The 24,408-nt window shown below is 38.8% G+C and overlaps 1 protein-coding gene across 1 annotated transcript in view; it reads right to left on the reverse strand.

The window, feature by feature from the left end:
• Positions 1-24,408, reverse strand: part of CEP290 (centrosomal protein 290kDa) — a 170,968-nt gene that overhangs the window by 9,842 nt on the left and 136,718 nt on the right. Inside the window, exons 48-50 of the mRNA XM_006889524.1 lie at positions 13,710-13,851; positions 5,334-5,407; positions 4,758-4,852 (exon numbers count right to left, since the gene is read on the reverse strand). Of these exons, the coding sequence (XP_006889586.1) occupies positions 4,758-4,852; positions 5,334-5,407; positions 13,710-13,851 (311 nt within the window). The remainder of the gene's footprint in view (positions 1-4,757; positions 4,853-5,333; positions 5,408-13,709; positions 13,852-24,408) is intronic.

Below are 24,408 nucleotides of genomic sequence, written 5' to 3' on the forward strand. Positions count from 1 at the left end.
CTAAGTGAGACAAAGTTTCACCATCATTGATTCTAACATAGTCCATAGTCCATTAAATACTCTTCGCCAACACTACAATTCAAAGGCATTGATTGTTCTTTCATGCTCCTTATCAGTGTCTCAACTTTCAGAGACATTAGAAGCAAAAGAAAATATCAAGAGTTGGTTGGATCAAGTACATCTGAATTTTAAATTGACATCCTTGCTTTTTAGTATTTTGGAGAGATCCTCGACAGCTGATTTTCCTAATGCAGCACATCTTTTGATTTCTTAACTGCTGCCACCTATGGTATTGATTGTGTAATGAAATAAGATGAAATAGTTAACAACTTCAATCATTTTTTTCCATCTATCAGGATATTGCCTATTAGTCCAGTGTTGAAAATTTTTGTTTTCTTGATGTTGAGATGTGTCCTGAAAGGGTTTATTATTCTAAATGCCCTCCCTAGACACTGACTAGGACTTTGACATGTGGATGAGTAGGAGTATGAGAATAGGGTGTGTTAGCCTATCCATAAGTCTAACCACTAAATTGAGCAGACGTGACAGATTCCAATTATCAGCAAAGAAGCAGTGAATGTAGCGTGCCCTTCGGAGCCAGAGTCTTGCCCCAGCCACACCTACAGGACAGCCAGCAGCAGAGAACCAGACACTGGATGTGAGGCAAAGCTGACCTTAATACTGCGACCCCTCCCCCCAAAATGAGAGTCAGAATCTTTCGCCTAAAGGGGATGGAGATGGGGAGTGAGACACCAGAGGTAGCAGGACTAAGAGCTAAGTAATAAGTAACACTTACCTAAAGCCATGAGACTGAAGGCTAAAGGGTTTATGAGCACACTTCAGAAGCTGTCCTGACTGAATGCATCCTGCTATCAACATGAATTTTAGCCTTTTGACTTCCCTAATAAACATCATTAAAATTGTGCTCATGTGAAACCTTTACTTGGACCACAAGGGTGTTGTGTGAACAGAGCAGGGAAACACTGCATAGTTTAAAACTGAGGAAGTGTCTCAGGGTTGTATTCTCTCTTCATACCTATTTAATCTGTATGCTGAGCAAATTATTCAGAAGCTGGACTCTATGAGGAGGAATGTGGCGTCATGATGGGAGGAAGACTCATCAATAACTTGTGTTATGCAGATGACACAACCTGCTTGCTGAAAGTGAGTATTTGAAGCACTTGTTGCAAAAGATCAAGGAATGCAGGCTTCGGCATGGATTTTATCTCAATGTCAAGAAAACCAAGACTCTTACCACTTGGACTGTTAGGCAACATTATGATGGATGGAGAAGAGATTTAAACTGTCAACAACTTCATCCTACTTAGTATCAGCAGTTAGGAAAGAAGAAGATACATTGCACTGGGAAAAGCAGCAGTTAGGGACCGCTTTGAGGACAAGGGTGCATGTTATTCAGGCCACAGTCTTTCTGATCACTTACTATGCATCTGAGAGCTGTACAGTGAATAAAAATGACAGAAGAATTTATGCCTTTGAGCTGTGATGTTGGAGAAGAGCACTGAACATCCCATGGACTGCCAAAAGAACAAACAAATACATCTTGGAGAGGGTGCAGCCATAGTGCTCTTTTTTGGAGGCTTTACCTCACATCCTTTGAGCATGTTGCTAAGAGGGGCTATTCCTTGGAGAAGGTCATGATGCTGGGAAGGGTGGAGGTTGGCCAAGGACAGTATGACTGTCAACCAGGTCTATTAATGCTATGACTGCTGTAATGCACTCTTGCGTGTTAGGAAGTACAAAGAAAGCACAGGATAGAATAGGTTCAGATATGAGTAGTATTTGACTTGGTGGCACCTAACAACAAAAAACATAATTGCATGGTTCCTTGTTCTTGCTAAGCTACTACAATGAATTATGGACCCAGTAAAGCAGTAAGAACAGCGGTGGAATTAGTGGAAATAGGTGCTGCAGCGTGGAGGACATGTCTGACCTCATGGAAAATTGGTTTTTTGTGTGGATGGTGATGACTGGAAAAGATCCCTCCTGTGTAATTAGTAGAGTACACGTCAGATGTGGTCATCCCTATATGGCTCTTGCTCGTTTTACAAGATATAATCAAGAACTGAAGGCTCTAGCCTCTGATCTTTGTCAGTAAGTTATTAAAGTCTTCTTCACTTTCTGCAGGCAAGCTTCTGTCATCTGCTTAACACACAAGCTGCTGAGTCTTCATCCAGTTCTGAAGCTACATTCTTCATACAGTCCGGCTTCTTGAATTAGTTTTTCTCCTGAGAAGCTCAACAGAGAAACTAATTAGATAAAAGATAAATAGGCATGGAAAACGGATACAATCCTGATGTACACCTTTCCTGATGTTAAATCAAGTGATATTCCTTCCTTCTGGTATTAATGTAGAGATTTCACCTAAGCACACTTAAGTTCATATTCTTTTCAGTGTTAGCCATATTTGTTATTATTCACACAGTCAAATGTCTTTGCATAAATCCATAAAACACAAGTAAACATTTTTCTGGTATTCTCTACTTTCAGCCAGTAACAATCTGGCGTCAATATCCCTTGTGCCACGGCTTGTTCTGAGTTCAGCTTGAATTTCTGAGAGTTTTCTATCAATAGACTGTTCCGGCCATTTAAAAAAAAAAGTCTTTGAAAGATTTTACTTATATGTAATTTAATGATATAGTTTGATAGTTTCCACGTTCTGATGTAGCATATCTTGAGAATGGGAGCAAATTTCATATTTGTTGACTGAGACTGATGAGAATGTCTAGAGTTGCATCTGTTTCCTGAAACACCTCAATGAGTGTGCTATTAATTCCTGAGGTCTTATGTTTTTGCCAGTGTCTTCAGTGCAGCTTGGACTTCTTCAGTACTATTGGTCATTGTTCATATACCATTTCCTGAAATGGTTCAGTGTCAACTGAGTATTTTTTATAAACAGATGCTGTGTATTCCTTACACACAGATGCTGTGTATTCCTTACACACAGATGCTGTGTATTCCTTACATCTTCTTTTGATGTTTCCTACACCATTCAAGATTTGGATAGTAGATGCTTTTAGTGTTGCAACTTGAGGCCTGAATTTGTTCTTCAGTTTTTTCAACTTGAAAAACATCAAACATGATCGTCCCTTATGGCTTTCTATCTCCAACTCTCTGCACATTTCATTATTTTTGTCTTCTTGAAATGCATTCTATAATCTGTTCAGTTCTCTTCTCTCAGCATTCTTCTTCCCTTATTTTGATTTCTTTTCTCCTTGGTTTGATTTCTTTTCTTTTCAGTTCAGTCTCTTCTGACATCTAGTTTGGTCTTTCTTCCCTGTCTCTGTAATGATTTTTTGCTATAAGGGTGATATCCTTAATGTCATTTAACAACTTGTCTGATTTTTGGTCACTATTGTTCAATGACTCAAATCTCTGGTTTTTAAATTCCATTAATATACACTCAGGGTCACATTCTGGTTCTCATGAAAGGTTTGTACAGAGGAGAATGTTCTTCAGCTATTATTTGAACTTGATGTATTTTATAGAGTGTTCCATACTGAGCTCCTAGCCTAGTTTTCACTGTTGATACTGAGCTTCAAGAGGACTCTTTATACAGATGTGGTCAATCTGATTCCTGTGTAGTCCATCAGGTGAACTCTGTGTGTTTGTTGTTGTGTACCATAGAGTCGGAACTGACCCATAGCTGACCCTCTGGTGCGTTTTCAGAGGCAGTTAGCTAATCACATAGGAAGAGACTGTTCATCCTCCCATGCCGCAGCTGGTGGTCTTGAACTGCGTGCTTTGGGGATTCCAGTGCAGCTTCTTGCCACTAGGCTACCAGAGCTAAAATGGTGCTTGCAATGAATCAATCATCCATTGTACAAAATTCTATCATTCAATCTTCAGCCTCATTTCTATTACTAAAGCCGCCTTATCTTCCAACTACCAGTCCTTCTTTGTTTGTAACCTTTGCATTCTAGTTACCAATTATTAATGCATCTTGACTGCATGTTCAATTTCAGGCTGCAAAAATTGGTATAAATGCTCAATTTCTTCATTTTTGGTTTTCATAGTTGGTGATATATTTGAATAAGAGTTGTATTAATAGAACTTCATTGCTTATGGATAGTATCCTATAACTCAATAGTATTATATTTTAGGATAGACTGTGAAATATTCTTTTTGACAATGAACACTATACCATTCTTCAATTTGTCATTTCTGGCATAGCATATCATGTGATTATCTGATTAAAAATGGCCAATACCAGTTCATCTCAGCTCAATGATACTTAGGATGTCAATCTTTTTGAGTTTCATTTCATTTTTGACAGCTTTTAATTTTCTTAAGATTCATGTTTTATACATTTCATGTTCTAATTATTAACGGATGTTTTGCAGCTGTTTGCCCTTGTTTTAAGTCTTGGCACATCAGCAAATGAAGGTCCTTCACTGGGTGGAAGCTATATTCTCTTCATGTGGCAGATCTATACTTTGAAACTAGGGACAAAACCTTGTATTCATTACTTAACACTGCATCTTGATAAAATCTTTAACACTCAAATGGAGCACCAGCAGGAAAAAGTGGTGGTACTTGTTACTCTATGGTCAAATAACACAAAAGGCTCATAGGAATAATTTTTGAGGCATGGTATCAAAAGAAAGACCAGAGTAAAAAGTCTTATCAGAGAATGATCCTATGGTAATACAGCAAAAGTCTGAACAAATTAAAAGGAAAACCTTAAATTGAAAATGAGTTCATTGACAATGCTATACAAATGTTATGAAATATATTACCTGGTTTGGTGCTTTCATCGCCACTTTGGTCTTTGTTAGTTTGTATCTTATGCATTAATTCTGCATTTTCTTTTTCCAGCTGACTGTTAGCTAATCTAGAACAAAATAATACATTATCAAAAAAAATACATTCACAATATACATAGGGATTTATAAACTACTCATGCACTAGTTTCAGGACTAGCTAATATTTATAAAAACATACATGTACTCATTTTAACTCTTGATTATTCAATAAAACCATTCTCAAAGAGCAACTTAATGAGGACACAGTAAGAGACCCCTGAAGTTAGTTTTCTCTCATTAGCATTTATTTCTGATAAGCTAACATTAAATACATTCTATACTATTGGTAAAGTTTAAATTATAAAGTGGAAACCTATTAGAATTAGATTAACCCTTTTTAACAATCAATTACATAAAAAAACAGTGGCTGATATTAAATCCCTTGCCACTATTTAGGCATAATAAGCCTATTAAGTAGCCAAGGTTGAAAACATGGTTACATTTAAAAAGAAAAAGAGAGGGGGGGAAAAAAGGGAAGGAGAAATGTTGTCTCATAAGTATATAGTATACCTCAGAACCTGGAGCTCCTGGTTAAGGCCTTGTTCTGTCTTATCACCGTCAGGAACATGCTTCAGGATCTCAATCTTTGGGCACAATGAAAAGTTAAAAGAGAAAGTTTGGTACTAAAATTGAAGGACTTAATACACATTTTCAATAAGGCATAATATTAAAAACTGAGTTTTCAAAGGCACACATGGCTTACCACACAGTCCAGCCACTGAGTTCCTATTAAGTAAGTTGAGCTCTTGTGGCTTTGTGGTAAGTAATGTGCTACCAATGAAAAGGTATGCAGTTCAAATCCACCAGCTGTTCCACAGGAGAAAGATAAGCACTCACCTCCTGTGGAATTTAATGCCTCTGAAAACCTGCTGAAGCAACAGCTATGGGTTGGTTACAACTCAACTGTACTCAACAACAACTGAACTGAAAATCTGTGTAAATACAAAAACCTGCAAATGGATTTAATCATAATTAATTCATAATTGATGAACACTTACTCAAATACAAAATGAACTGTTGAATGGGTAAATAAATAAACTGATGCATCCATATACTGAAGTCTTACTCAGTGATTTTTAAAAATGAGTCATTAAGTTATATAAAAATTAAGGAACCAATGAACTCAAATTGACTCGATTAAACAACAAAGTGAAATAAACCAGTCTAAAAAAACCTGGATTCTGTATCCGATTACACTGATATCTGGAAAAGGCTAAAGAAGTTGCATTGAGTTAAGAAGGAGATAGGTAGTGATGAATGTTGTTATTGTCATCATTGTTAGGTGCTATCAAGTATAATGCATAGTGACCTATGAACAAAAGATCTAAACCCTGTTCTATCCTGTACCATCCTCACACTTCCTGCCACAAAAGAGCCATTGTACCAGTCACTGTGTCAATCCATTTGGCTGAGGGTCGTCTTCTCCTTGGCCAACCCTCCACCCTTCCCAGCATCATAGCCTTCTACAAGGAATAGCCCCTCCTAGCGACATGCTCAAAGGATGTGAAGGCAAAACCTCATTATTCTTGCCTCCAAAGAGCACTTCAGCTACACTCTCTCCAAGACATATCTGTTTGTTCTTTTGGCCATCCAAGGGATGTCCAGTGCTCTTTTCCAGTACCGTCAAATCAGATCTGACTGGTACAGGAGGAGATTGCCCCCTCCTTCTCCAGCAGAGCATCTGGTGGATTTGAACCACGTACTTCTGGGATTGCAGTGCAGCGTCTTGCCACTAGACCACCAGAGCTCCCTGCATCAATTCTTTTTCTGTCACCCTTATTCACTGTCATTCTCTCATGACGCTGCCTATCTATCCAGTGGTAGATATAGTTCAGCTTCTCAGATAAATTGCTCAGCATACAGACTGAGTAAGTATGGAGTGGGAATACAATCCTGACACACTCCCTTTACAATTTTAAACCATGCAGTGTTCCCCTGCTTTGTTTGCACAACAGCCTCCTGGACCAGGTATAGGTTCTGCATGAGCACAATTAAGTGCTCTGGGATTCCTATACTCAATGTCAGCCACAACTTGTTATAATCCCCAGAGTCAAATGCCTTTGCATAGTCAATAAAGCAAAAATAGACATTCTTCTGGTATTCTTTATTCCCAGCCAGGATCCATCTGACATCAGCAATGATAACCCTGGTGCCACAGACTCTTCTAAATGCTGCTTGAACATCTGGCAGTTCCATAGCGATGTACTGTTCCAGCTGTTTCTGAATGATCTTCAGCAATATTTTGTTTGCATGATATTAATGATATTGTTTGACTGTTCCCACATTCAGTTTGATGAGTAAATAAAGCGAAAAGTGTGTCAAGGTAGTGAAATTATATTGCAAATTACTATAAAGGCTAATAATATATTAGGCATACAAGAAAGATGTGGTAGGCTAGTGCTGTAAATACTTAGTCTTCTATCCTACAACATAATGCTGTTAAGTAAGAATCAACATGATAGCAGTGGATATGGTTTTGGGGCATATTATGCATTTGTATAAAACAATGGCAACATACAACACCAAGAGTGAACCTTACTATAAGTCACAACTAATATAAACTCACAAGCAAACTCACTGCTATAAGTTAGTTTTAACTCTTATCTATATGCCATTGAGTTTCTGAAGCTGTAACTCTTTACAAGAGAAGACTGCTAATTTTTTACTGAGGAGCAGCTGGTGGATTGGAACTGATGACCTTTTGATTAGCAGACCAATACTTTACTACTGATCCAATATTATTCATCAGTTTTACCATGTACTTGGAACAAGAGGCAGTCATCAGAACAGAGCAAGGAAACACTGCATTGTTAAAAATTGGGAAAGGTGTATGCCAAGTTCCTGGAAACAAATGATAATGAAACTACAACATATAAAACCCTCTGGGATACAGTTAACATCTGGGGACAGTTCATAGCAACTGGCAAACACATAAAAAAAGAAAGAACTTAATGACCTTACTAATCACCTCCATCAAATAGAAAAAATAACAACATCCTAACACCCCAAACTCGAAGAGAACAGAAATTACAAGAACAGCTGAAACCAATGAGACAGATAAATAGAAAAACAACTGAAATCATCAATGAGACTAGGAGGTGGTTTTTCAAAAGGGTAAAATAAATTTGCAAACCACTGGTGAACTTAAGAAAAGAGAAGACATAACTCAGGAAATTATAGAGGTGCCATCACAACAGAACCAGATGAAATTAAACTGATAATATTGTAGGATTATAAAAAGCCATACTTAGATAAATTTGAAAACCTAGAAGAAATGAATAATTTCCTTGAAACTCACATCATCTGACACAGACAGATGTAGAATACGTGAACAGACTCATTGCAAAAGACCCTGAGCAGGTCAGAAAAGTCTGCCTCCAAAAAAAAGACCAGACCCAGATGGCTTCACAGTTGAATTCTACCAAACGTTCAGAGTCTATTACCAATTCTACTTAAATTATTTAAAAGAAATAGAAAACCCTCACAGTTATTCTATAAAGTAAGCACAACTCTAATACCAAACCCAGTCAAAAACATTGCCAACAAAGAAACTACAGACCTAGTATCTCTCATGAATATAGATGAAAAAATAATTAACAAAATCCTGGCCAATAGAATCAACCCAACAGTAAATGAAAACAAAAGAAAACAAACCCTCCCCTGGCCCCCAAAAAACCCATCATAACCGAGTGGGATTCCTAACCGGTATGCAAGGCTGGTTCAACAGAAGGAACAAAATGTAATTCATCACATTAACAAAGCAAAGAACAAAAACCTCAATATAGTGAAAAATATACATACAAAACCAATAGCCAGCATCATTCTCAATGGAAAAAGACTAAAGGCATTTCCCCTTGCAAACAGGGACAAGACAAGGATGCCCACTATCACCATTCCTATTCAATATTATATTTTGAGAACTTCTAGGGCAATATGACAAGGCAAGGAAGTTATAAACATCCAGATTGGTAAAGAGGTGGTAAAATTGTCCCTAAATGCTGATGATATAATGGCATACACAGAAAATCCCAAGAAGTCAACATAAAAACTGCTAGACCTAGTAGACTAATGGAGTAGAGTGACAGGATACAAACTCAATATCCAAATATCAGTGAGATTCTGCTACAGTAACAAAGAAAATACAGAGAAGGAAACTAAGAAAGCAATACCATTTACAACAGCCAACCACAAAATGAGATACTAGGGATTGACTGCTGCAGTGGGCTCTGTGTGTCAGGAAGTGTGAGCATGGAGCAGGCTAAACCACAGTTCAGATCTTTTGTTTATAGGGTCACTGTGAGTGTACTAGACTCTATGACACCTAACAACAACAGGGAATAAGCCTAATTAGAGACACAAATGGCCTTTTTATTTTAAAGAAAACTACAAAATACCACTATGAGAAACAGTAGGATGTCATGTGTGTGTGTGTGTGTGTGTGTGTGTGTGTGTATGCATGTGACATAGCATAATGATAAAGAACATGTAAAACTGTTTCATTAAACAGCCAGATTCATTTAAATGAGTTGTTGTTAGGTGCCGTCAAATTAAGTACAACCCATAGCAACCCTATGAACAACAGATCTGAACCCTGTCCTACACTAGGCGAGTCTCACACTTCTTGGCACACACTAGACCCCACTGCAGCAGTCACTGTGTCAATCCACCTGGTTGATGGTCTTTCTCTCATTTTCCAGTCCTCTGCTTTTCGAGCATCAGATCATTTTCCAAAGAATTGCCCATAACAATATACATGAAGTACGTAAAGTGAAGCTTCATCATTCTTGCCTCCAAAGGGCAATCTGGTTGCACTTTCTCCTAGACAAATTTGTATGTTCTTTTGGCAGTCCATGGGATGTTGTTCAGTGCTTTTCTCCAGCACCACAGCTCACGGGCATTAATTATTCTTCTGCCATCCTTATTTGTTCTCTAGCTCTCAGAAGCTTGGCAAGTTATCAGAAAGTCCTTGGCCTGAATCAGACATACCTTAGTCCTCAAACTGACTTCATTATTTCTCAATGATTTAGAGAGGTCTCTAACTGCATACTTTCCCAGTACAGTATCTCTTCTGATTTCCTGACTATTGGTACCAAGGGTGTTTACTGGCTGTCAATCCAAGCAAGATAAAGTTGTTGACAGTTATAATTTTTCTTGATCTATCATGATATTGCCAATTAATTAGTCTAGCAGTAAGAATTTTGGTTTTCTTAATATTTAGATACAATCCATTTTGAAGGCTGCATTCTTTGATCTTCTGTAACAAGTGCTCCAAGTCCTCCTCACTTTCAGCCAGCAAAAGTACCATCTCCATAACACAGGTTATTAATGAGTCTTTCATCTTGATGCCACACTCTTCTTCAAAGAGTCTAACTTCTCAAATAATTTGCTTAACATGGAGACTGAATAGTTATGGAGAGAGAATACAACACTGACACATTCCCTTCTAAATTTTAAATGACATAGGAAAGATTGAAGCTCAACATTAAGAAGACAAAGATTCTCAACACTGGGCCAAATGGCAGAATCCTAATAGATGGTGAAGAGATTAAGATTGTTAACAGCTTTCATTTGCTTAGCTTCACAATCAACCCTCTTGGTACAAGCAACCAGGAAACCAAAAGATGAATTGCACTGGTAAAGTCAGCTGTCAGGACCTCTCCAGAGTACTGAAGAGCAATGATGTCAGTCTGGAGACTAAGGTGTGCCTGATCTGGGCCATGGTCGTCACAATTACTTGTTATGTATCAGAAAGCTGGATAATGACTAGGGATGATAGAGAACTGATGCCTTTGAACTGTAATGCTGGACAAGAGTATTGACTATACCATGGACTGCTAAGAGAACAAACAAGTTCATCCTGGAGAGGCTGAAGATTCGCAAGCTCCATCTGACATATTCTGGGTATGTTACAAGGAGGGACCAGTTCTTGGAGAGGGGCATCATGCATGGGAGAGGGTGGAGGGACAACACAAGAGAAGACGACTCTTGAGTAGATGGACTGACTCAGTGACTGGGGTAATGGGAGCAGGTATGTGAAAGACAATAAGGTTGGCTCAGGATAGAGCAGGGTTCAGAGCTGTTATACATAGGGTTGCTATGAGTAGTAGGTAATTCACTGACATATAACAACAGTGTTCCTTTGCTCAGTTCGCACAACAGCTTCTTGGTCTAGGTCTAGGTTTCACATGAGCACAATTAAGTGCTCTAGGACTCCCATTCTTCTTAATGTCAGCCACAACTTACAATGTACATAGCCAAACACCTCTGCATAGTCAATAAAACACAAACATTCTTCTGGTATTCTCTACTTTTAGCCAGGATCCATCTGACAACAGCAGTGATGTTCCTGGTGCCATGGCCTCTTCTAAATCCTGCTTGAACTTCTGGAAGTTCTGAATCTATGTACTGCTCTAGCAGTTTTTGAATGATCTTCAAGAGTATTTTGCTTACATGTAATAATGATATTGTTTGATAGTTTCCACATTCAGTTGGATCATCTTTCTTGGGAATGAGAACAAATATCTGTTGGCCAGACTGTTCTCTTTCTCAAATTCCTGGTATAGAATGGTGAGTGCATCCAAGGCTATATGTGTTAATTGAAATAAGTCAATTGGTATTCCATCAATTTCTAGGATCTTATTTTTTTCCATGCCTTCAATTGCAGCTTCCGCTTCTTCCTTCATTATCATTGGCTCCTCCTCATATGGTACTTCATGAAATTTTTCAGTGTAAAGTAAGTTCTTTTTAGGATAATGACTCCGTCTATTCCCTTGATCTTTTTTTAATGCTTCCTGGGTCGTTCAATATATTGCGCATAGCATCTTTCAATATTGCGACTCGAGGCTTAAATTTGTTCAGTTCTCTCAGCTTGAGAAATGCAGAGCGAGTTCTTCCCTTTATACCCTTAAATTCCAGCTCCCTGCACATTCCATCATAAACCTTGGCTTTGTTTACTCGAGCTACCCTTTGAAATCATCTGTTCAGCTCTTTTACTTCGGTATGTTTTCCCTTTGTCTTGCTTCTTGATGTTCTAGTGCAATTTTCACAGTCTCTTCTGACACTCATTTTGGTTTTCTATTTTCTTTCTCCTCTGTCTTCATAATGACCTTGTGCTCGTTTCATGGATGATATCTTTGATATCATCCCACAACTCATCTGATCTTCTATCCCTGATGTTCAATGCCTCAAAACTATTCTTAAGATTGTTTTGAAATTCAAGTGGAATAAACTGAAGATCATACTACATATTTTAGTTCTCAGTGACTTGTTTTCATTTTCTTCAGCCTCACTTAAACTTACACATGAGTAATTGATGATCTGACCCACAGTCTGCACCTAGCCTAATTTTGACTGCTTTTATTGAGCTCCAACACTTCCTTCCACAGATGCAGTCAATCTGACTCCTATTCAACCCATCAGGTGAGGTCAATGTGTAAAGTCACCACTTGTGTTTTTTTTAAAAAAAGTATATACAATGTATACATCATAGAAAAACAAAATTTGATCATTATATTGCCATCCTCATTTCTGTCACCAAGACCATATTTTCTAACTACTAATTCCCTCTTCATTGTTTCCAATTTTTTTATTCCAGTCACCAGCTGTCATTAACACATCTTGATTACATGTTTGGTCAATTTTGGACTGCAAGATTTGGTAAAAAATTTCAATTTCTTCCTCTTTTGCTCTAGATGTAGGAGTGTACATTTGAATAAAGGTCATATTAACAGGTTTTCCTTGTATGCATACAGATAATATTCTACAGCTCACAGCATTGTATTTCAGGGTAAAACTTGAAATTAACTTTTTATATGCATATGACACCATTCTTCTGATTTTCACTGCCAGAATATTATACCATGTGATTGATTATCTGATTCAAAGTGCCAAAAGCTAATCCAACTCATCTCACTAAAGCCTAGAATGTCAATGTTCATGCATGCACTCCATTTAATTTTTCACAATTTCTAGTTTTCCAACATTCAAGCTATGCACATTCCATGTTCCAACTATTAAAGGATTTTTTTCCATTGTTTTTCCTCATTCCAACTGATTTCCTATCTGGGATTTACTACTAGTACTGTAACTATCCATGTTCCTCTACTGTCATAGGGTTTTAAGTGGCCTATTATTTAAGTCCTGATTCTTAGTGTGTCTTAATCTGGAAGCTCTACTAAAACCTGTCCACCATGGGTAACCCTTGTGGCATTTTGACACACTGGTGGCATAGCTTTCAGTATCACAGTAACCTACAAGTTATCTTAGTAGGACAAACTGACAGACAAATGCTTTCACAATAAGGACAATGTTCTCCCCAAACACAGAAACTGACAATTTAGTTTGTAACTATAATAGCATATCAGTCTTCTCTAAGGAACAACAATTTTATAAAGTAACAAAACAGAGTCTACAAAGCATTATACTGAGTAAACTAACATAATCTCATGAGGACACATAAAGCATAAGACCATTATTATAAAAATAGCTAGATAATTAGTAAGATGTGCACAAGGGTCTAATGGGGGAAGGTGCAACAGAGGGGCTGAAGGTGGGCAAGAGGAGAAATCATGGGGTGATGGAGTTTGGTGGATGGAAGGAGGGGGGGTGAAGGTATTAAGAAAGATCCAGTGGGGCCCTTAAAAGATAGGGTTAATAGGGGCATGGATTAATGGACATTTTAGAAAACACAAAGTATGAAAATGAGCTTATGAAACAAAATGAGAATGAAGGAATGTGTGAAACAACGTATATGAATGAAACACAATGTATATGAATTTTGTATGCAAACCAAATAAAAAATTTTAAAAAACCACAAACAAGCCCTCCAGTGAGTGAGCAAAAATACTCCCCCAAAACAAAAACACAACAGCAAATTATATTACTTGCCTGTTGCTCAAGATCTTTAGTATAGTTCTCAACTTTTAGCTCCCTCTCTGCTGCTTCTCTTACAAGCTGTTTAAGATCAATAATGCTTTGATTTTTTTTGTCAATATCAGTTTCCAATTCCTTCAACTTGGTTTCATACATTCTAAAAGTATAAAGAAAAAATGTGTCAACATTCAAATATATTTTTCCCAATGATCTAAAAAGTTAACTCAAATGAGCACAATGAAGATAAACATTGTATAGTTTCTTCTACTCAATCATTCAGCTACTTATTTATTTAAAAAGGTGATTGGTGGGAAGGGTATAAGTTATTCCTAACATATACCACTGCTGTTCAGTTGATTCCAACGCATAGCTTCCCCACAGGACTGACCCTTAGGAATTCCAGAATCTTGAGAGAAGTTTGCCTCTTCTTTCACCTATGGAATAACTAGTGGTTTTCAAGCACTGAATTCTCAATGCTTAATCCACTGTGCCACAAGGGATCCTTAACCAACACCCAGGTCAGTGAGGAAGACCTGAATGAGATAGCTTGACACAGTAACTGGGGCAATGTGGTTAAATGTGTCAGAATCAGTAAGACTGATTAAAAACAGGGCATCAAATCCTGGGCAACTCAATGGCATTTATAACAACACACCAATGAAAAGAGAATTATCTTGGTCTTATCTAAGCTTATGCATGAAGATGGTGCCTGAATCTAAGCACTATAAATTTAAAACCTTTTCACAGAGAAAACAAGAAAACAGAAAGTAAACATTCATTGTTAATGACCACTGAGTTGGAACTGACCCATAGCTGAGCCTCTAGTGGGTTTTCAGAGGTCGTAAATCACAAGGAAGGAGACTATCCATATTTCTGTGGAGAAGCTGGTGGGTTTGAACCACGTGTTTCTGTGTTGGTAGCAAAGATCCTTAACACAAGGCAACCAGAACTCCCTAAATATTTATTAGAATTAACCAAATTTTGTAATACTTTATCATTTTAGAAATTTATTTAAAGATAGCAAAGTCTCTCTCTCATATACACAAATATATTGCAGGGAGAAGGAAAATGTGCAAAAGCATAGGTGAGAGAAACAGTGTACAGGGTAGGAGGTATGTGCTTTTCAGGAGGATATTTCTGGGTTAGATGGAACTCCTGATGGTACAGACCATAATGTATTAAGACTCCTAACCAAAAGGAAAAGGTAGGTAGTCTCTGCCTCTTACCATTTATAGCCATGGAAACCCAATGCAGAGTTGCAATATGAAGGAACGGACTCCATGGCACTGAATTTGAGTAAATATGCAAATGGTAAACTAAGGAGATCACATGTTTGACACTTCATAAGAGTTTCTGAGTTCTATCTCCATTATATTCTGAGGTGTAAAATAAAATTAATAACTTTCAATGATTTATCAAATGTACTAAAGAAAATTAATATTCTTTTGTTACAGATTATGAAATTCATTCTGAAGACTAAGTACATTGTTGTTGTTATGTGCCATCAAGTCGTTTGTGACTCACAGTGACCCTATGTACAACAACGCTAAACCCTGCTCTATCCTGTGCCAGTCGCATGGCCTCTGACACACCCATCCCGATTACCCCAGTCACTGAATCAATCCACCTTATAGAGGGTCTTCCCCTCCTGCGCTGTCCCTATACCCTACCAAGCATGATGTCCCTCTGCAAGGACCTGTCTCTCCTTATATGTCCAAAGTATGTCAGACGAAGCCCCAGAATCCTTGCCTCCAAGGAGTAGCCTGGTTTAACCCTCTCTAGGATGGATCTGTTTGTTTTCTTGGCAGTCCATGGAACATTCAATACTCTTCTCCAGCACCACAGCTCAAAGACGTCAATTCTCCTTCTATCCGCCCTAGTCATTGTCCAACTCTCTGATGCATAACAAGTGATTGCAAAGACCATGGCCTGTATCAGGCGCACCTTAGTCTCCAGAGAGACACCGTTGCTCTTGAGTACTTTAGAGAGGCCCCTAACAGCAGACTTTCCCATTGCAATTCGCTTTTTGATTTCCTGGCTGCTGGTGCGAAGAGAGTTGACCGTGGAGCCGAGCAAACAAAAGCTGTGAACAATCTCAATCTCTTCGCCATCCAATCGGATGCTACCAATTGGTCCAGTGGTGAATCTTCGTCTTCTTGACACTGAGCCTCAGTCCATACTGAAGGCTGCAGTTCCTGACCCTCTGCAGTAAGTGCATGAGGTCCTCCTCAGTTTCAACAAGTAAGGTTGTGTCATCCGCACGACGCAAATTGTTGATAGATCGTCCACCAATCCTAATGCCACGCTTCTCCTCATAGAGCCCAGCCTCTCGGATAATCTGCTCTGCATACAGGTTGAAAAGATATGGAAATAGGACACATCCCTGGCATACACCCTTCTCAATTTTGAACCATGCAGTATTGCCCTGCTCTGTCTGACGACTGCCTCTTGGTCCAAGTATAGGTTTCACATTAGCACGATTAAATGTTCTGGGATTCCCATTCTTCTCAGTCCAGCCAGAGTTTGTTAGGATCCACACAGTCAAATGCCTTTGCATAATCAATGAAACACAGATAGACATTCTTCTGGTATTCTCTGCTTTCAGCTAAGATCCATCTAACACCAGCAACGATATCCCTAGTACCACGACCCCTTCTAAACCCAGCCTGGACTTCCGGTAGGTCTCTGTTGATATACTTTATTAAAAATAAATTGTACATTATTAGAAATATTCTGCTCTAGTAACAGATTGAACCAGTTAATCTGATAATTTCTCTGTGAAACATAGGAAATCTTGAAACATTAATTACATGAAAGCATGCTCTCTTAAAAGAAGAATTGAGATTTCTCTTTAAAAAGGTACTAGAAACAAAAAGAAATAAGAATCAAACAGAAGAAATGTTAGCTGAAATTATGGCCAGCTTTTTGTTGATAAGTACTGATGAGTAGGAAATGACCAATACCTGATCTTCAGGCAGATTTTCAAAGGCAATAAATTGCACAAAGGGTACTGAATATCTCATGAGCTGATAAAAAACCAAATAGATAAGTCTTGTAGAAACTGCAGCCAGAGTGCTTCTTGGAGGCAAAGATGGTAAAGCTTCATTTCACATACTTTGAGCATATTGCCAAGAGAGGCTATTCTTTGGAAAGGTGGGCAAAAAGAGGAAGGGACATTATGCTTGGAAAGGCTTGCAAAAGAAAGGAATTCCCTCAATCAGGTAGACTGACTGTAAGAATGGGCTCAAGTATGTCAGATTGTGAGGATGACACAGGATAGGATAGAGTTTATATCTGCTCTTAATAGCATTGTTATGAATTGTACTCAACTTGATGACATCTGAAAACAAAAGGGAGGAGACTGTCTATCTTTCTCCTGTGGGGCAGCCAGTCGATTCAAACTGGGTGCTTTTGTGGTTAGCAGTACAACTAACTCCATACCACTAAACCATCAGCACTCTATAGTAGCATTTATGTATGTATGAAAATGACACTCCCTATAAGCCAGTCACTTGAATTTTATAAACTATTACTAATAACCAACAACAAGAAAGACATTTGAGACTGCAAGAACCAGAAAATGGGAAATGAGTCTTCTTTATACAAGCAAGTTGATGGGACAAGAATTCTTTTTAGTGAAAGGGTAAGCTGCTAAAATTCTTCACAAGGCCTGACACATAATATGTATGAATAGTTTTAATGAGTAAATAACACAGCAACTGTAAGGACTTCAGAATGAAGACCTAATGTCTCAAGGATCCCAAAGAATTGTATCTATAAACCATTTTTCTGAGTCAAGTTTATAATTTCTGTTCAACCCTTCAATTTTTGTTTTGCTTTTGGTATGCATATGGAGGCTTGTGATTAAGGATCAGAATAATCACTTTCTTCTGAATGTGATCCCTACTTGGACTTTTGTCTGCTAAAAAAGGGCTTACTAAAAGCCGCCTCTACATTTACTTACCTGCTTGACTCAAATGAAAATGCACAAATGATCTTAAGTGACAATTCAGCTCAACTTATGGCTAAAAATATAACTGTCACTCCTCTCAAATGTTTATAAATTCTTTTCATAGCAACATTCTCTTTTCTAGCTAAATAGAGACCTTCTGAAAAACAAAGGGCAAGGATTAACATCTTTGCAAATGAGAAAACTTGAAGCTATAGAAGGAAATTCATTTCTTGAAGTCAATGTGAAAATGAGATCCTTCTAAGCCAGGCACATTATTAAAAAAAAAAAGAAAACAAACTTAAGTGACATGTTGTTGTTGACTGCCGTTGAGTCGTGCAAGACTCATAGCAACCCTATGAACAAAAGACCTGAGGCCTTTCTATAATTATTGTTGTTTCTTCAAGTTCATAGAGTTTCCAAAGGCATGTGATTTAGGAAGTGGACGCTACTCCTGCTTCCAAACTTGTCTTAAATGAAAGCCTGGTGCATGGGCCTGGGGTTTTTTAAAATTCATTTGGCTTTGAAGGGGTGAGTGTTGGATGGGGGCCAGCTCTAGATTGTTTCGTTACTGCTGAGTGTGGGCCGGAGGCCTCTTGTTGGAGCCAATGAGAGCCTAGTGCACGGGCCTGGGTTTTTTTAAAAAATATTTTAAGTGAGACAGAAATCTTAAAAATATATTCAGTATGAAGCAGTAAAACCAAACATGTAGTAAGTACTAAGTAAATATTAAATTTCAAAGTAATTAAAAAAATTATTTGGGTCCACACTTGCTTGTAAAAGGGTCCAAGAATGTTAAAAGCCACTGTCATGAACTGAAAACAAATGCCTCCTTCACACTTGTTCTTTCCTTCAACTTTCAGATTAGTTCTCTGGTATGTAATTATTATTTCTAGTTTATAGATGGAAAAAGTGAGACCTAAACAAAAGAAGTAACAAATCTGTCTTAGAAACAATGAAGCCAGAATACTTCTTAGATGAGAGAATTGGTAAGACTATCTTACGTGCTTTGGACCTGTTATCAGGAGGAACCAATCCTTGAGGAAGGACATCATGTTTGGTAAAGTGGAGGGTCAGTGAAAAAGACTAAGAGTTTCTATACAATTGACACAAAGGCTACAATTAGGCATTCAAACATAGTAAATATTGTGAAAACGGAGCAGGGCTGTATGTAATATGTGACATTTCAGTCCGTTGTATATAGATAGGATCACTGTATATAAGAACCAACTTAACAACAAGAAGGAGGTAAAGAATGATTCTGTGTATTCTAATTGTGGTATTAGGAAAATAACCAAGGATCTAGAAGCTGGCCACCTATAAAAAGAACAAGGGCCACATGGAGATGGTTATGTCTGACGTTTATCAGACTCAGAAAGGGGAACTGTCCCCATCCAAAGTATCAGTAACACAAGATCTATTCCTATGAGGTCAAACAAGTCCTCCAATCTAATACCTCTTTCTACGTACCTCCAAACCAATCTCACTTCTTTGCTGGATCCAAAATCCAATGTGAAAGTCAAAAAGGTTATAATTCATATTAACAACAGAATACAGTCAAGACATCTCCTAAAATATACCTACAGGCACCTCAGCCTTGAGTCTCGCAGCTCTAAGTATTGTCAAGTTCTCCATCCTGCCAATATTGGCTTCCCCTGGCAACTGTCCAACAAAGGTATCTGTCTTTCAATATGGCTTTTCTAGGATTATATGAATATGGATGAGGGCAGAACTAGGAGAATGAGGTGTGTTGGCTTATTCATAAAGAGATTTGCTATCTTCCATTCCACAAGAGGATTGGTTAGTCTCACCAATAAATTGAACAGCTATCCTATCCACAGAGGTAGGATTTTCTCTTACCAAAAGAGAAAAGAGACATTCCTCAATCTGATGAAATGTAGGACATGCTTCAAGACAGCAGCAGCAGTCATGGTCAAACTGGAGACATGATGTGAGAAGAAATGACACTCTGAGGTTAGGGAATGTAGGAAAGTCAGTACTGGCAGGACTGAGAACTTGAGAACACTTAGAGCCACAAGGCGTAAGATGCCTACGTGCACATTTCTATAGCTATCTTGACTGTATTTTGTTATTAATCTGGGTTATAACCGTTTTACGTCCCCAATATGGTTTTGGGTGGTATGTGAGTTGTCACATCAGATTTTTTACTCAGCAAATAGAGAGATGGTGTTGAGATGAGTAGGAATATGCATGGAAGTGTGGGAAATATGTCTGATCTCATAGGAATTGGTTATGTGTTATTAATGCTGTGGATCGGGGGGTGGTTCTCCCCTGTAAAATTGGTAAATGTCAGACATAGTGCTTCCCACATGACTCCTGCTCTTTTTACACCACCTTAGCAGTTTTCTGGTCTGCTTCCTTAATTTTCTCTTTTCTCCTCAGGCTTGGCTGGCAGCAGTTAAGTACAGAACTTGCCCACTGTGGAAGCTACTGTATCCTCAAAGTGTCAAGGCACTCATCCCAGTTACAGTAATGGTGTTTGTCATCCTATCCTCCAATAAGTACACTTCTAAAAGGAAGTGTCCAGAGGGAGTCCTCAAAGACAATAAAGTAAAAAATAAAAACACATGGGCATAAAGAGTTCTATGAATATATTATGGTAGAAATGAGATGTCTTTGGTATGGAAGATAATAAATGTACCAGAGGGCAAACAATACAATATACAGAATGACTTTAACTGGGAAGCACATAGCCAGGATGCCACTGATCTCTAGCTTACAGATGATAAATATAAAGTCTTAAAGTTGGAAATTAGTGACAACAGAGTTTCTTACCAATTCACTGATCATAACTACCATTACCATGATGATAATGATGGTCAAAAACACATCTTACAATCTTTCACCTCTTTCAGAGAGAGAGAGAGATTTCAGTTTCAAAGGTAGGAATCCTCATTAAGCACAAAAATTTACTAGAAAACAGAGGCTGGTAGGCCACTAATATAGAAATCGCTAATACTCTTTTCTTACTTACATAATGAGGTTCTACAGACCAAGTTGTTGGGCAAAATTAGCATTATATGAGTGTGGGCCATGTCCTATCTTCAGCACCAATGTCCTTACCATCCCAGTTGCTCAATGCATGTTGCAAAACTCCACTCATCTTGAGATGCTCATGCTTTTCAGGTCCTGCTTCTCCACCATGCCTTACCTACTACCACAGAGCCCTGCAGGGGTTAGGGCTGCTGCTGGTGGTGGTGAGGTATTATCTGCTGCTTCTCAGAACCCACACTGAGTTGAGACACCACATGTTCTTTGCCCACTACTTCCTGTGACCCATTCTGGGGAAGAGAATCCCTCTTGTCCTCTTTCTTGTACCATACACTTGTGCATTCTCTTTTTCTCTCCTCTCTACCCTTGACTCCCTCAGTGTTCCCTTGTCCTTGTCTTGCTCCTCTTACCTTCCAGAAACTTTTCAATATCCCATTACCAACCTGCATTCACTATGGCTAGACCAAGATCTTGCAGATAGACAGTAGAAGGTGTTCTGTGGTCCCTCATATGGATTGGTCATCCTGGGCCTTTTGTATATCATTTAGAGTATGCTGTGGAGTATGGCTTGGGTCCAGTAGTAGCCCCTCCTGGGGTCTGGATCATCACAGGTAACACTTGGGAAATTTTTGCAAAGCAGTCAAAATATGAAATGTTAGCTAACAAAATATTTGTTAAGTAATGAGTCTAGAGAATACCACTCATTCAGATATATGCACCAACAACCAGAGCCAAGGAAGAGGATACAGAAGATTTTTACCAACTTTTACAATCAGAGATCGATCGAACATACAATCAAGATGCTTTGATAATAATTGGTGACTGGAATGCAAAAATTGGGAAGAGAAGAAGAATCAGTAGTTGGAAAACATGGACTCAGTGACAGAAATGGAGCTGGAGAGAGAATGATTGAATTTTGCACAATCAATGACGTATTCATAGGAAATATGTTTTTTAAGAGACATAAATGCACGGATTTGTATGCATAGGAATCAGATCGATTACATCTGTGGAAAGAAACGCTGAAGAAACTCAGTATCAGCTGTGAAAACTAGGCCAGGAGCTGATTGTGGAACAGACCACCAACTACTCATATGCAAGTTCAAGCTGAAGTTGAAGAAAATGAAACCAAATCCACAGGAACCAAAATATGATTTTCAGTCTACCCCACCTGAATTTCAAAACCATCTCAGGAACAGGTTTGAGGCCTTGAACACCAATGAGCGAAGATCTGATGAGTTGTGGGAAAATATCAAGGGTATCATCCAGGAAGCGTGCAAACGGTCATTGCAAAGACAAAAGAGGAAGCGAAGACCAAAATGGATGTCAGAAGAGACTCTGAAAATTGCACTGGAGCGCAGAGAAGCCAAAGCACAAGGAAGAATTCAAGATACTAAAGAATTGAATAGAAGATTTCAAAAGGCAGCACGGGATGACAAAGTAAAATATTACAATGAAATGTGCAAGGAGTTGGAGTCAGAAAATCAAAAGGGTCGAACTCGCTCAGCATTTCTTAAGTTCAAGGAACTGAAGAACAAATTCAAACCTTGAGTTGCTATAATCAAGAATGGTTTCGGCCGAATATTAAATGATCCAGGAAGGATTAAAAGAAGATGGAAAGAATATACTGAGTCACTGTATCAAAAGGAATGGGCAGACACAGAAGAATTTCATGAAACAACATATGAACAAGAGCCTATAGTGATGAAAGAAGAAGTTCAAGTGGCTTTGAAGGAAATAGCAAAAAATAAGACGCCAGGAATAGATGGTAAACCAATTAACATATTTCAGCTAACAGATGCTATCCTGGACGTACTCACCAAGTTGTGCCAAGAAATCTGGAGAACAACCACTTGGCCACTGACTGGAAGAGATCTATATTTGTTTCCATCCCAAAGAAAGGTGACCCAACAGAGTGTGGAAACAATATAACAATCTCATTGATTTCACATGCAAGCAAGATTCTACTGAAGATTATCCAAAAATGACTGGAACAGCACATCAGCAGAGAACTGCGGTCCAGGCTGGGTTTAGAAGGGGTCGTGGTACTCGGGATATTGTAGCTGATATTAGATGGATCTTAGCTGAAAGCAGGGAATACCAGAGGAATGTCTATCTGTGTTTCATTGACTATGCAAAAGTGTTTGACTGTGTGGATCATAACAAACTGTGGCTAACTCTGAGAAGAATGGGAATCCCAGAACACTTGATCTTTCTAATGCGAAACCTATACTTGGACCAAGAGGCAGTCATCAAAACAGAGCAAGGGAATGCTGCATGGTTAAAAATTGGGAAGGGTGTACGCCAGGGATGTGTCCTGTCTCCATACCTTTTCAACCTGTACGCAGAACAGAATGTCTGGGAGGCTGGTCTCTATGAGGAGAAATGTGGAGTCAAGATGGGTGGAAGATCTACCAACAATCTGCGTTATACAGATGACACAACCCTACTTGCTGAAACTAAAGAGGACCTAAAGCGCTTGCTGCAGAGGGTCAAGGACTGCAGCCTCCAATATGGATTGAGAGGCTCAATATCAAGAAGACAAAGATTCTCACCACTGGGCCTACTGGCAGCATCAGGATGGATGGTGAAGAGATTGAGATTGTTGACAGCTTTAGTTTGCTTGGCTCCACAGTCAACACTCTCGGCACCAGCAGCCACAAAATCAGAAGACGTATTGCCATGGGAAAGTCTGCTATTAGGTACCTCTCCAAAGTACTGAAGAGCAATGGTGTCTCTCTGGAGACTAAGGTGCATCTGATACAGGCCATGGTCTTTGCTGTCACTTGTTATGCATCAGATATTTGGACAATGACTAAGGAGGATAGAAGGAGAATTGATGTCTTTGAGCTGTGGTGCTGGAGAAGAGTATTGAGGGTACCATGGAATGCTAGGAAAACAAACAGATTCATCCTGGAAAGGGTCAAACTGGGTGGCTCCTTGCAGGCAAGGATTCTGAGGCTCCGTCTAACATACTTTGGACATGCTGTAAGGAGAGACTGGTCCTTGGAGAAGGACATCATGCCTGGGAGGGTGGAAGGACAGCGCAGGAGGGGAAGGCCCTCTATGAGGTGGATTGATTGAATGACTGGCGTAATCGGGATGGGGTTATCGGAGACAGTGCAATTGGCACAGGACAGAGCAGAGTTTAGGGCTGCTGTACATTGGGTCGCTATGAGTCGCAAGCGACTTGACGGAACATACCAACAACAAAAATGAGTAGATGTACTATTCTCAACTCAACTAACATGACTAATTTAAGATGTAACTCCAGAAGTCCTCTAGCAAGGCTCAGAACACACCCAAGTGTACCACAGATTGTGAGAGGACAGTTTACAATTCCTGGTTAATACATCTCATTTCTACTTGAGGTAAAAACTAACAGAATTAAGAAGTTGAGGTTGTAGATGAAGAAAAGTAGGACACTATCATCCTAGGAATGAAGATGACACAATGTAGCTTCATAATGCCCACTTAGCTTTAATCCTCTTATCTGAGGGCTCTGTTCTTCCACGCCCTCCCACCCCAATTACAAATTTTCAGGAATAAAGGTCTTTAAGCAATGCTAGCTAGCTCTGGCCCAGTGTTAAGAAGCTTCACTCCAATCCCAAAGACACATGTTATGAATCCACTGGCTGCTTTGCAGGAGAAGAATAGCCAATGATTGATTAACAAAGGAGATAAAATAGCAGTTGACTTATTGCCCCTGGAAATCCTCTGGAGGAGCAGCTATGGGACAGTTCCAATTTCATG

Source organism: Elephantulus edwardii, unplaced genomic scaffold, assembly GCF_000299155.1.
Source record: "Elephantulus edwardii isolate Elephantulus edwardi_28Jun2011 unplaced genomic scaffold, EleEdw1.0 scaffold00078, whole genome shotgun sequence".
NCBI lineage: Eukaryota > Metazoa > Chordata > Mammalia > Macroscelidea > Macroscelididae > Elephantulus > Elephantulus edwardii.